The sequence below is a fragment of the Alexandromys fortis genome, unplaced genomic scaffold, assembly GCF_014885135.2.
Source record: "Alexandromys fortis isolate MF-2015 unplaced genomic scaffold, M_Fortis_MF-2015_v1.1 scaffold_122, whole genome shotgun sequence".
Taxonomy (NCBI): domain Eukaryota; kingdom Metazoa; phylum Chordata; class Mammalia; order Rodentia; family Cricetidae; genus Alexandromys; species Alexandromys fortis.
This window is the reverse complement of record NW_026068004.1, coordinates 1,373,780-1,386,036: the sequence shown is the minus strand read 5'-3', so window position 1 is coordinate 1,386,036 and position 12,257 is coordinate 1,373,780. Positions and strand designations below refer to the sequence as shown.

General features: G+C 42.0%; 1 protein-coding gene across 10 annotated transcripts in view; it reads right to left on the bottom strand.

Annotated features, from left to right (window-relative positions):
- Macf1 (microtubule actin crosslinking factor 1) overlaps nucleotides 1–12,257 on the bottom strand; it is a 329,723-nt gene that overhangs the window by 74,042 nt on the left and 243,424 nt on the right. For 7 of the 10 annotated variants that reach the window (XM_050161305.1, XM_050161311.1, XM_050161313.1 and 4 more), the window contains 6 exons: nucleotides 11,734–11,796; nucleotides 10,680–10,921; nucleotides 9,336–9,465; nucleotides 8,108–8,307; nucleotides 7,155–7,650; nucleotides 4,882–6,353 (listed from right to left, as the gene is read on the bottom strand). In XM_050161305.1, the coding sequence (XP_050017262.1) occupies nucleotides 4,882–6,353; nucleotides 7,155–7,650; nucleotides 8,108–8,307; nucleotides 9,336–9,465; nucleotides 10,680–10,921; nucleotides 11,734–11,796 (2,603 nt within the window). The remainder of the gene's footprint in view (nucleotides 1–4,881; nucleotides 6,354–7,154; nucleotides 7,651–8,107; nucleotides 8,308–9,335; nucleotides 9,466–10,679; nucleotides 10,922–11,733; nucleotides 11,797–12,257) is intronic. The other 3 variants (XM_050161307.1, XM_050161312.1, XM_050161314.1) reach the window with 1 other exon arrangement.

Below are 12,257 nucleotides of genomic sequence, written 5' to 3'. Positions count from 1 at the left end.
GGCAGGGGGGGGGAAATCAAAGGACTGTGACTGAAGAGCTTTCGCTTTGTCAGACAGAAGCTGCAAGTATCACTGACCCTAAACTCTGTTCAGCTTGAGTTAGGGCAATGGTTCTAGCCTGTGGTCACATATCAGATATTTACATTACAGTTATGAAGTAGCAATGAAATAATTTTATGGTTGGTGGTCACCACAACATAAAAAACTATATTAAAAGGTCACAGCATTAGGAAGGTTGAGAACCACTGGGGTAGAAGAGGACAGTGTTAAACCTGCAACTACAACTACACCCTGCTAGCCAGCCTCAAAAACAAGGAAGTTGGGGGTTGGTGCTATAGTTCACAAGGTAGAATACTTGCCTAGCATGCACAGAGTCCTGTTCCATTCCTAGAGCTCCATAAAACCTGGCATGGAAGCTTGTAATCCCAGCAGCAGAGACAGGGGGATCAGAAGTTTAAGGCTAGCCTAAGCTACAAGACACCTCATCTCAAAACCAAAACCAAAAGATTGACTGGATTGGATGCCTCAAATGTACCATTAGGTGACATTTATTACACAATGTGGGAAACTTGGCAGACCCTAGGAGATTCTTAAGTCTACAGTTTATCCTAATCACAGGCACGAAACCCAAATGACTCCACATAGATGCAGATGTTGTTCATAATGTGATGCCCAAACTGCTATATCTTTTCTGCCCGGGCTTCAAGCATGACTCTTGTTGGGGAACAGGGGTGCAAAAGACAGGTGAAGTTAAGACTCAGAATGTCAATCTACAGACAGTTTCCAAATGAGGAAAGCTTCTTACTAACCACCAGACTGAATAGGTTTGTTTGTTTTGTTTTGTCTTCCGCTCCCCTATCCTTCCCAGGAAGGTCATACTAGGAGAATTCTTTGGCTCAAGTTTCAGGTCCCTCCTTTCTTATTAATCTCCTGTTAGACATACACAATTCCTTTTCCTCAATAACCAGAAACGGGATTTCCTGAAGAGGTTAGCTAACAGCTTCTCCTCACAGTTTTTTGAAAACATGCTTCAGTCATGGTTTCTGGAAAGGCCCCTTCCTGTCTATTTCCCACAGAAAGAGATGGGGCCATGGTGAATGTCTCAGTGCAGATGGCTGAGGGATTTACTTGCTTAGAAAGGAAAAGGGTCTTCTGCTGGTGTCTGAATGACACCCCACCAGCCAACCAGATTCTACAAGTCACCCAGAGGCAACCAAAGGAAAATCTTCCCTAGGAATAATGACTTTTATTTTTCCACATCATGGAAACTATTTCCCACAGCCTAACCTGCAACCTATGGGTTTATCAGCACTGCTGTGCCAAGGAAGCCTGAGGATCTCCACAGACTGGACTATCTGGCTATCCCCAGAGGAGTTAGTCAAGGCAAAGCATGGCCTGTGTTTCTGCCTCACAGATTCTTATCTTCCCTCAAAGTGTGTGCTAAAGAAAACTTTAAGCTAAAATGACTTTTAATATGTATTTTCATTTGATTTTTCTTATTGAAAATGATTTGCATCTGAAAGTTGAGTCGATCTTTATGAATCCAGTCTGCTGCTGGGGCAAGGGCAGATTAATCAATTGCTGAACTCCAACACATTAATCCAGAAGCTCAACACTTATCCCCATCGTGACAGTGATTCAGTCCTTAGAATAGGTTCAAAAAGACAATTATGCAACTTCTAGAGGACTGGGCAACTGGCTGAGAGTTTCTCTCTCATTGTTTTCATTTCCCAAGAGCTCAGCCAAAAGAGTGCTCCTCCCTCCTTGACCAAAGTCCTCTGCTGGGAGGAGGCGAAAAAAGGCTTCCCTATTAGGAAAGTTAGTGACTTGGACTTGATCACAAACCTGGGGGTGGGTGGGGAGGGGATACTGACCATTTTATAGTAAGTCCCTATGGACTTTAACAAAGCACTTCAGCACCCTCCTCCCTTCACTTTTAGGCTTGCCATGCCAACATCCACCACCACTCCCTTCCCCCACCCCTGTAGATAAACACCCTGCCAGTACCCAGCTGACTGACTGATTCCAACCTTTATAGCCATAATATTCAGTGGTAGGAAGCTTATTCTTAGAAAACAACAAAGCTAGCTGGCTCTAACAGCTAAGCAGCTACTGAACTCTGAGCGTCCTGAGGGAACTAACAGATTATAGACATAAAAGCAGTAATGCCCAGCAACGCCCAGTGAATCTTCTAGCCTCATCAAATTCCAGAACATCTCTCAAAACCCCTTTGGGGTCCAATGACACTTTCGCAGGGGTCGCATTTCAGAGATCCTGCATTTCAGATATTTACACATCATGATTCATAAGAGCAGCAAAGTTACAGCTATGAAATAGTAACGAAGATAATTTTATGGTTGGGGGTCACCACAACATGAGGAACTATAGTAAGAGGTTGAGAACCACTGCAGTAAACCAAGGAAAAAAAGTCTTATCAAATCCAACACAACTCATGCCCTCCAGGTGCTCCTTTTTAAATTTCTATCTAGCCAGGCGTGAGAGGCAGAGGCAGGCGGATCTCATTGAGTTTGAGGCCAGTCTAATCTATAAGGCGAGTTCCAGGACAGCCAGTAACTGTTACAGAGAAGCCCTGGCTCAGAAAAAAAAAAAAAAAGGTAGCATCTAATGCTTTTGAAATACAGTCCTGTAGCCCAGACTGGCCTTGAACTCATGATCTCGCAACCACAGCCTCCCTTGTGCTGTAATTACAGTCATGTGCCACCATGCCTGACTAATACAATGTTCACAGCTTGTTTACTTCATTTTCTAGCTCACTGGAGACCAGGCTGCTACAGGCAGACCCAGCGACTGCTGTGGAAGTGACGGCAGCAATACAAGTGGGGTCCTTCAGGAGATGGTTTCAGAACCCCATATTTATCCAGATTCACACATTCTCAATCCACGTTTAGAACTGACATAGTATTTGTATCTCCTTATCTATTTTAAATCATATCTAGGTTACTTATAATACCTAATGCAATATAGATCATGTTATGCTGTATTTTTTAAAACTTTGTTTTATTTTTTATTGTTATATTGCTATTTCTTATACTTTGGGTTTCTTCCTAATATTTTCAATCTGTAGTTAGTTGAAACCAGCTATACAGAGAACAAAATATAATGCTTAACATCATGGTAGTGGGGAAAAAAATTCAAAAATTACCTCCTCACTATTTATCTATATAGATTGTCAGTCTGACCAGTACAACACTGTAGAAACCCCAAACAAGAACTTAATAGGCACTCAGACTGTGGTGACTCAGGGACATTTACTACAAAGCAGCCTCTTGTATCCTCGAAAATATCACCATAAGAGAACAGTATCTTCTAATGTCAACCTGTACTCTTTTTTCAAGATTGATTGATTGATTTATTATGTATACAGTGTTCTGTTTGAATGTATGCCTGTAGGCCAGAAGAGGGTGCCAGATCTCACTACAGATGTTTATGAGCCACCATGTAGGTGCTTGGAATTGAACTCAGGACCTCTGGAAGAGCAGTCAGTGTTCTTAACTGCTGAGCCATCTCTCCAGCCCTCAACCTGTACTCTTTATGGAAAATGTATGCTCAATACCCTGTTGAGAAAATGAGGCAAGCTGGGGTCACAGCTTAGCAGAATACCTGCCCAGCAAGTTGCAGACCCAGTACTTGCATACAAAAATTTTTAAATAATTTGTTCACAAACTAGGATCCGCTGAGATGAAACTATTTTGTAACCTATAGGGATGAATGCCAGTTTTCCCATTGCCGATAAAACAGAGGTATGTGCAATGGGTCTGAATTTTCTCTAACTACCAAACACTACTCAGCTCTGATGACCTTTTGTAGCTACAAATTACACTGTCTCCAAATGTGACTTCTGCCTGTGTCACACTAGGATCAGGGTCTATAACATTATAACCTTCCATGGTTAGTGCGCCTCTGTTTTGGTGCCAGTAGCCCCTTCCTCCTCTGAGATAAGGGCTTGCTTTAAAGGCTGTCCTAGAACTTTCAGTGTTGTCTCAGATGCCTAAGACCTGAGATTACAGGTGTGTGCTGCCATGTCCTCACTTTATATTTGGATGGCAGCAGTGTCATCTGTGGAAGTAACTAGCACTGGTGATAGAATGAAGTGCTACCTATACTATTTCCAAATCTATTCCTTGTGCCATGAAGGGTATGCCAGCAGAATGAGAGACTTTTGGGTAACTGTAATTACAGGAATCTTGAACCAAGCACCTGAGCAGCAAACCCACACTTTAGGGTCTAGTCATTTGATCACCTCTCGTTATTTTGATTTAGACTCAAAATTTTAGTACCAGAAAGACTAACTATGGTAAAGGACTAAACACTCTGCAATTAAGGCAGAACTTATCCAACTCTCCTACAGGTAAGGAACTTGTACTTGAGGAGTGTCAGGAGGATTCATGGGCTGCTTGTTGCAAGTCAGAGATTTCTTTGACTCAATATTTCATTTAGTAATTCATGAAAACCTTACATTGTTTCATATCAACAAAGTCTCCCTGAAAGGTGTGCAAAATTAACACTTCAGGAAATGGCTAATAATAGCTCAGCTTGAAAAACAGGACTATGAATACAATTTCAATGCAGTAACCAAATCAGTTAATTTGAAAGTCCAAGAAATCATGAGGAGATTCTTAGGCTAAGAGACAAGGCTTTAACACTTTCTTCCATATCCTTAACTGGCTATAAACATGGAAAGAAACTACAACAGAAAAGTGTTCAAAGACATTTTCTGAGACTTCCACACAAGTGCTTTAGTAGTAATGGAAGTGAGAACAAGGAAATCAGGATCCAAGAGAAAAATGCAATCTCAACTGTCATCTAAATTTTAAGCATTAGTGAGAAAAAGGAGAAAAAAAAAAGGAGAGCAAGACTTACCTTAAAGTCTGCCAGCTGCTGGCTGATGACATCCACTTCAGTGCCCACAACCCACTGGAGCGCTTCGGCCTCCTCTGCAGCTGCCGTGGCATCATTGAGCGCTTTCAGTTTCCCGTAGAAGTCCTCCACTCTGCCCAGTGTGAGCTCCAGCTGCTCCTGGCGGGCTTTCCCTCTCTCTGTCAGCTTACCACACTGTTTATTAAGGGCTTCTAGCTCCCTCTTGAGACCTAGTAAGTCCACAGTCCCCTCTTCCTCCAACATTTTTCGACACTCTGCTTCAGAGTCTTCTATGTCAACCCTGAGGGCTTGGATTTTGTTAAGGAATAGCCGCACATCCTCAATTTGGGACTGGAGGCTATCCGTGTCTCTACCAATGGCTCCCATGCCATCTAGCTCATCATCCAGGTCAGCCAACTGAGAAAACATTTCTCGAACTCGACAGTGAAACTGCCCAATCCCCTCTAGCTTGTTCTCCATGGTCAGGCAACCACTGTTCACTCGTTGTTTCACCTCTAGGAACTCTTGCTGGGCGACCTCAGCTTGATGCACAAGTGGGGAGGCATCAGATCCAGCTGGGGCATCTTCCACCAGTCCCTGGGTGAAGTTCCTCAGGTAGTCTACCTGAGGCTCCAGGGCCTGCAGAACTTCTTGCTGAGCTCTTAGCTTCTCGAGATTCTTGTTGCTACAGGCTTGAGAGCCCAGAGCATCGAAGATTTCAAGCTGGTGTTTGGCTCCTTCAACCTTCTTTTCAATATTCTTAAAGCTTTCCTGGAATTCCTTGAGCCTCTGAGTCATTTCTTCTAGAGAGCCCGTTTTGGCCTGTAGCTCCTCTGTAATGGCATCCATGTTCTGGTTGAGTCCAGCCTTCTCATCCCGGATCTCATCTTCATCTATTTCTGAAGAATTGATCAGAATGTCAGCGGCACTATTCAGTACTTCCAGCAGGGAGCGGCGCTTCTCTGCCTCACTCAGCATTGCCTTTGACCTCAAGAGGCTGGCCTCCAACTGCACTGGATCCAAAGTAACCTGCAACTCAGACATCTTGGCCTTGCAATCTTCTATCCAGGGCACAAGGTCTTCCACATGCCACTGATATTTCTGAGCTTTCTGCATACAGTCCTTGAGCCTAGACTGTCGGTCTGCAGTTTTTTTACTAAGGTCTTCCCAGTGGCTTTTGAGTTCAACCAACTGATTTTGTAAAGTCTTTTTCTCTTCTCCAGGAGGCACAGAAAGCAGTAGAGATTCCCCCTCGGCCACAATCACCTCATAGGAACCACTGTGTTGATTAAGGTTCTTCTGAAACTCTTCATTCTCTTGTAGCTGAGACTGGAGTCGCTCCAATTTTGCAGAAATTGGGCAGATTTTTGCTTGCTGGCTTTGTTTTTCATCCAACCAGGTCCTCAGCTCATCAAACATTTGTTGGAATTGCTGGGTGCTGGCGAGAGCTGCCTGGAGTCTGTTCATGCGATCAGCTGACATAAGAAAATGAAATTAAAATCAATCAAGCCTGAACATGGGATATAAAATGTTTGCTAACAGGGTATGGTTTAATCTTAAGAACAGAAAATAAATATTGAGAATCTACCATAAAAATATGTATAAAGCCAGGTTCCTATACACATATTCAATCCTCTTATTAATCATGTAACATGACCTGACATGTCTAAGTCATAACATTTCCAGAACAGGAACAAGTTAATAACAAAATTTTACTTTGAAAAAAAAAAAAAAAGTCCAAAATAGGGTAGAGAGATGGCTCAGCAGTCAGGAGTACTGACTGCTCTTGTAGAGGACTGACCCATGTTTGGTTCCTCGTACCAACATGGCAGCTCACATCTCCTTGTAACTCTAGTTCTGGGGGTTTAGACACCCCTTCTTGGTCTCTACAGATACTACATATAAGCAATGATAAAATTAAAAATGAAAAACTTAAAAAATTGCAAAATACATTATAACTTTGCATAATGGGGTCAAGGCTATGCATGCCCATCAACAACATACAGAAAACAAGTGCTTCAGCTAAAGTGTGTATAGAACTCCACCCATCAGTGCATGCTTGGACACGAGCGCCTGCAGGCTAGCTGATGCAATGTTAGAGTTTCTATCTCCAGGACTGTGTTCAGTTATGTGGAGCTCCACAGATGCCAGTGCTCAATGGATAATAACCACAACAGCTCTCATGATTACTGGAAATAAGGCTAGGATGACATTATGGGTCACTCTAAAGTCGTGGCCTGCTGTACTATTCTTTTGCTATTCTCACTTCAGCTCACCTGCAAGCTCTTCTAAGCCTTGGAGTGGCAGGGCAACTGTCTCCAAACGTTTCTTCAGCTCATCCTTGAGGTACTGCTCACCAATGAGCAGCGAGAGTTCATCACACAGTGTCTGAGCCTCCTTAATCTCACTGTCTAATTGTCCCAAGTCAGACCGAATCTCACTGGTTTCCTCTAGTTGCTGCTTTACAGCATCAGGTTGGGTGCTGATGGCCGACTGGCCACTCAGTCGCTGTCCAACTGCTTTCACCTTTTCTGATAAGTCCTGGAGCAACTCTTGGTACTGGGTACTTTTAACAATAGCTTGATCAATTTGGCTGGAACGGGAGTTAAGCTTGTCAGTGAGCTCAACCCACTTCTGATTGATGCTTTGGAGGTCTCTCTGCACGTGGCTGGTGGATGGAGAGATATCTCCAGGCCCTGTTAGGATGCCCTGAGCTGCCTCATTCAGCTGCTCATGCTGTTGCCTTCGTGCTTCAAATTCCTTCAGCATAAACTGAAATAGAAATGACACAGAGATGTTTAGACAGAGAAAACAGATCTAAAAGCAGTGTCAAAACAAAAACTGAGTTTGAATTGTGCCAGTCCATTTTGAAAATAAGCCATAAAACTCCAGGGACCAGATTACTAAAATGATGCAGCATTATCTTAAGAATTGCTTAATATGCGGGGCTATGGTGGTGCACTCCTTTAATCCCAGCACTTGGGAAGCAGCGGCAGGGGAATCTCTGTGAGGTCAAAACCAGCCTGGTCTACAAAGTGAGTTCCAGGATAGCCAAGGTAACATAGAGAAATCCTGTGTCAAAAAAAAAAAAACACAACAACAACAACAACAAAAAAACACAAACAAATCTGAGGAAAGAGAACCTTGTCTGGGGTAATGAAATCCACTTACCAGAAGAAGCACTCAAACCCAGATTTCTTTGCTCTAAGTGTTAATCTACATTGCTCACCTGGACCTGCTGTTTCTGTGCATTCAACATGTTGGGGTCAATAGATAGAGGTCCCAGAACTCCCATCATCAGTTCCTTCTCCATCAGCCAAGGGCGGAGCTGGGATTCTGCAGTTTGGAAACAGGCCAGATGGCTTGCAGATTCCTCTAGCTGCTTTTGGCGAGCCACAGTAACCTCAGTGGCCTTTTCCCATCGGGAATCTGTTGAGAGGAAATGAGAGAATGCCGTTGGCCTGGTCTCTAAGCTGTATTCCTAATATACAACAGGAAATGACATAAGAGCCATTATTCGACATTTTTAAAAATTAAAAATAACCTTAAAAATATTTAAGAACTAAAGTAATACAAATAGTTCTGTATTCATTGGGCTGGTAGTAACAAGAAACTTCATTGATGAAAGTGAATGGAAGCACTCTGTCCCCTACAGGCTATAAGAATGAATTATATAAATTATCTTGTGTTATTTATTAATTAGATATACAATTATATACAGAAAATATATATTCTTCTCATTAAAAGAAATCTTTGTAACAAATATCCACCTAAATTATGTGTAGTCAAATACTATGAACACACAATATCTCTTTATTAGATTACTTCCCATTTCTCTTTTAATTTAATTTTAATTATGTATGTCAGTGTGTGGGTTTGTGCACACGAGCGCAGTACTCTTCAGAGGTCAGAGGTGACGGAACTTGAGTTACAGAAGTCTATGAGCTGCCTAGCATGGCTGTTGGAAACTGAACTCTGGTCCACTAAAAGAGCAGAATGTGCCTGTAACCACTGAGCCAGCTCTCTAACCCCAGGTTTATTCTGTTGTTTTCTTTTTTGATACAGGGTCTTCCTATGTGTCCCTGACTGGACTAGAACTTGCTATACAGTCCAGGCTGATTCAGATTTACAGAGAACTACCCGTTTCTACCACCAAGTACTGGAATAAAGGTGTGGGTCACCACTTCCCACTTTCATTTTTATCCTCAATATTCTCTTAAACTTCTGATCAGAGTAGACTATCAGCTTGACTGGTCCTAGAAGGCCAGATTTCTGTGATTTAATTTCTAAACTGTCCCCTATCTAGGTCACGTTCTGGTCCTAGAGACAGAGACAGGCCTCTGCTTGCTTTCAAAAGTTAACTGAAACCAATTCCAGCTTTACAGGGGGTACTGAAATTTTCAATTTGCTTTGGAGACAAGACATTTTAAGTATAAAACATTACTGTGATGACTTACTGAGCTCTTCTTGCATTTTTTTCCAGTTTTCTGCTTCTTTTGAGTTGGGATATGTCCTCAATAATCCAGCCAGAGCTTCCTTTACTTTCTGGATCTTAGGGGAATTCTGTTCCAATTCAGTCAGGAAAGCCTAGAAGAAAGTATATCATACATGCCATAAGATTCTGGGAGCAGAAACACGGCTTTGTGTGTGGTAGAAATGAGTGGGAGACTGAGTGGGAAGCCTCACTTGTTCTGGCCCTGTGTATGGCTTGTTTCATGAACTTAGCTTCAGTATTGGCTCTACAATGGAAGTGACAAGATCTGAGTTCATTTAAGCACAACATGTCAATAAAACTCAACTAAGTAGGGACCATCACTTCTTATTAATTGGAAGTGCCAAGATAAGGTTAAGATTATGGCAATATATTGGTAGTTGGAGAGCTGACATGCCATACTCAATTGGGATATTTAAAATTATGGAGAAAATTTTTGTAAGAAAAATTTTATGTTCTTATATTTTCTGATAATTTCTTTAGTCCACATTTCAATTTTTTAAAACACTAAAATTATTATGTAAATAAGTATTTGTCTGCTGTATTTATGTGTGCCACATATGTGCCTGTTGCCAGAGAAAGCCAGAAGAGGAAGCTGGATCCCATGCAACCAGTTATAGATGGTTGTGAGACACTATGTGAGTCCTGATATCTGAATCTGGGTCTTCTGCAAGAGCATCTGTGTTTTTAACTGCTAAGCCATCTCTCCAGCCCTTTACATTTCAATCTTAAGAATAAATACACAGGCAAATTTTTTTAGGTTCTCCTTATAATTGTAAGGATGCATAAATGAGAAAGGCTTAGCTTTCTGATAGCATTACATGGTAAATAAGACTCGATTCTCAGTGAGCTGATAAAGTGGGGGGCAGGCGGGATCATTCCTCTTTCTGCAAACATGCCTTTTTTCCCCCATTTCGAATCTGAATTATAACAATAGGTAACAAAAATTCTCAAGGAGACTTGAGTGAGGTGTGTTAAAAAATGAGGGCTGGGCTGGAGAGATGGCTCAGTGGTTAAGAGCATTGCTTGCTCTTCCAAAGGACCCGAGTTCGATTCCCAGCAACCACATGGTGGCTCACAACCATCTGTAAAGAGGTCTGGCGCCCTCTTCTGGCCTTCAGGCACACACACAGACAGAAAATTGTATACATAATAAATAAAAATAAAATATTTAAAAAAAAAATGAGGGCTAACATACCGCCAATTACAGTCAGGAACTGTCTCCATTCAGGCTCAGTCCTAAGACTGGACAGGAGCACCGTAGGAGCACCCGTACTGCTGGAATGCAGCTCACTAGTAAACACAGTACCTTGTTAGATTCTGCTTGGGCTTTTACTGTTTCTGTCTTGGTTGGAGACAAAGAGGCATCCATGGCTTTCAGAATTTCCTCTTTTGATTCTAACCACTGTAATACAGAGCTTGTTTCTTTCTGAACCTCCTCCATTCTGCTGAGGACAGTCTGAAGGCTTTCCTGGCGTTCTCGAAGGACTTCTCCTAGTTTCTCATACTTTGAATTTACATCAGACATGTCACACTGGATTTCCGTAAGATCTAGTATCAGAGAAAAAACAATGAGATTGGTAATCCTGCTCCCCTTCATTTCTCATTCCCAAATGACTTGTCAGGATAAGCACCTCTCCTAATTCTTCTAGTCAACTAGTAATTGTCTTCCTCCAAATCACATCAAAGTTCCTGTTTAAATGCACAAAGTAAAAGAACCCCTATTAATCTGCTTTCTGGCTTTGGCATTTTATACAAAGATACATGCCATAAAATGCTGAATAAATATGGGAAGGACAGAGTGAGGAAATGAAATAAGATGTCACTAAAGCATACTTCTGGGATTAATCAACTTGGAATATTCTTCTTCTTCTTCAAGCTGCTGAGAAATAGTTTGACACTATTTCAGCAGGAGACTGAGGGTGGACTAGCTTTTTTCATTTTGAGATAGTCTGATATAACCAAGGCTAGTGAAAGCCTGAACTCCTAATTGTCTTGCCTCTACCTTCAAGAGCTGGGTTTTTAGACTAATACCCCTGTATCTGGCTTTAGAATACTTCTTTATAACTCACAGATCCACACACACTTTATAGAAGGCCTTTCCTTACTGACTGGATCTGGCGGCTTAGTATCTTTGCTCAGAACTTTTAGTTCCAGGATGCTGACCAGTTTAGCCTATAGCCAGCTAACAGGGAGGCACCACAGTTGACCTCTCCAGACTCCACCGTCCTCATGCCATCATTTTCACCGTCATGCATGCCCCTCCTGGCAGCTGTTAATCCACACATATTGGAACACATACATAGCAAACATGAACACTGTAACACACCCATCAAGGAAGCACTGCTGAAATGAGTTCTCACCTTTGCAGGTGTGGTATCCGTTTACACTGCCTACAGAGCTTCCTACAGAGGGTGGTATGGAACCTGAGCAGAAGGACAGGGAGACAAACAGGGCAAGACCAACGTGTTAGGAATACATATAGGCACAGCATTTCTTTTTTCTGGCTTGCATTTTTGAGCTTGGGTTATCAGAAAGGTAACACAACACAAGACAACAGCTCGTGGAGACAGGTCACTTTAGCTGCCAGGCAACAAAGTGTCACTTGTGATATTTCAGTTCCTCTGCAGTACGATTTGTAGCTCTTTCTATAGGAATAGAATTCATCTATAATCTTCACCTTGAATTCCTGGAAACCTTTCTTGATTTTGGGAAACAAGTATTGCTAATTCTAAGTCTTTAGAATGGTATCTGCCACATTTGGAATAAGGATTTATAATAAAGTTAAAACATTACCTTTAATATCAGAGTCTGTCATTTTAAAAAAAGTGAGCACAGAGCACAATTACGAACATAAAAAGTAGGGTTACTTAAAAGCCCTCCTTAC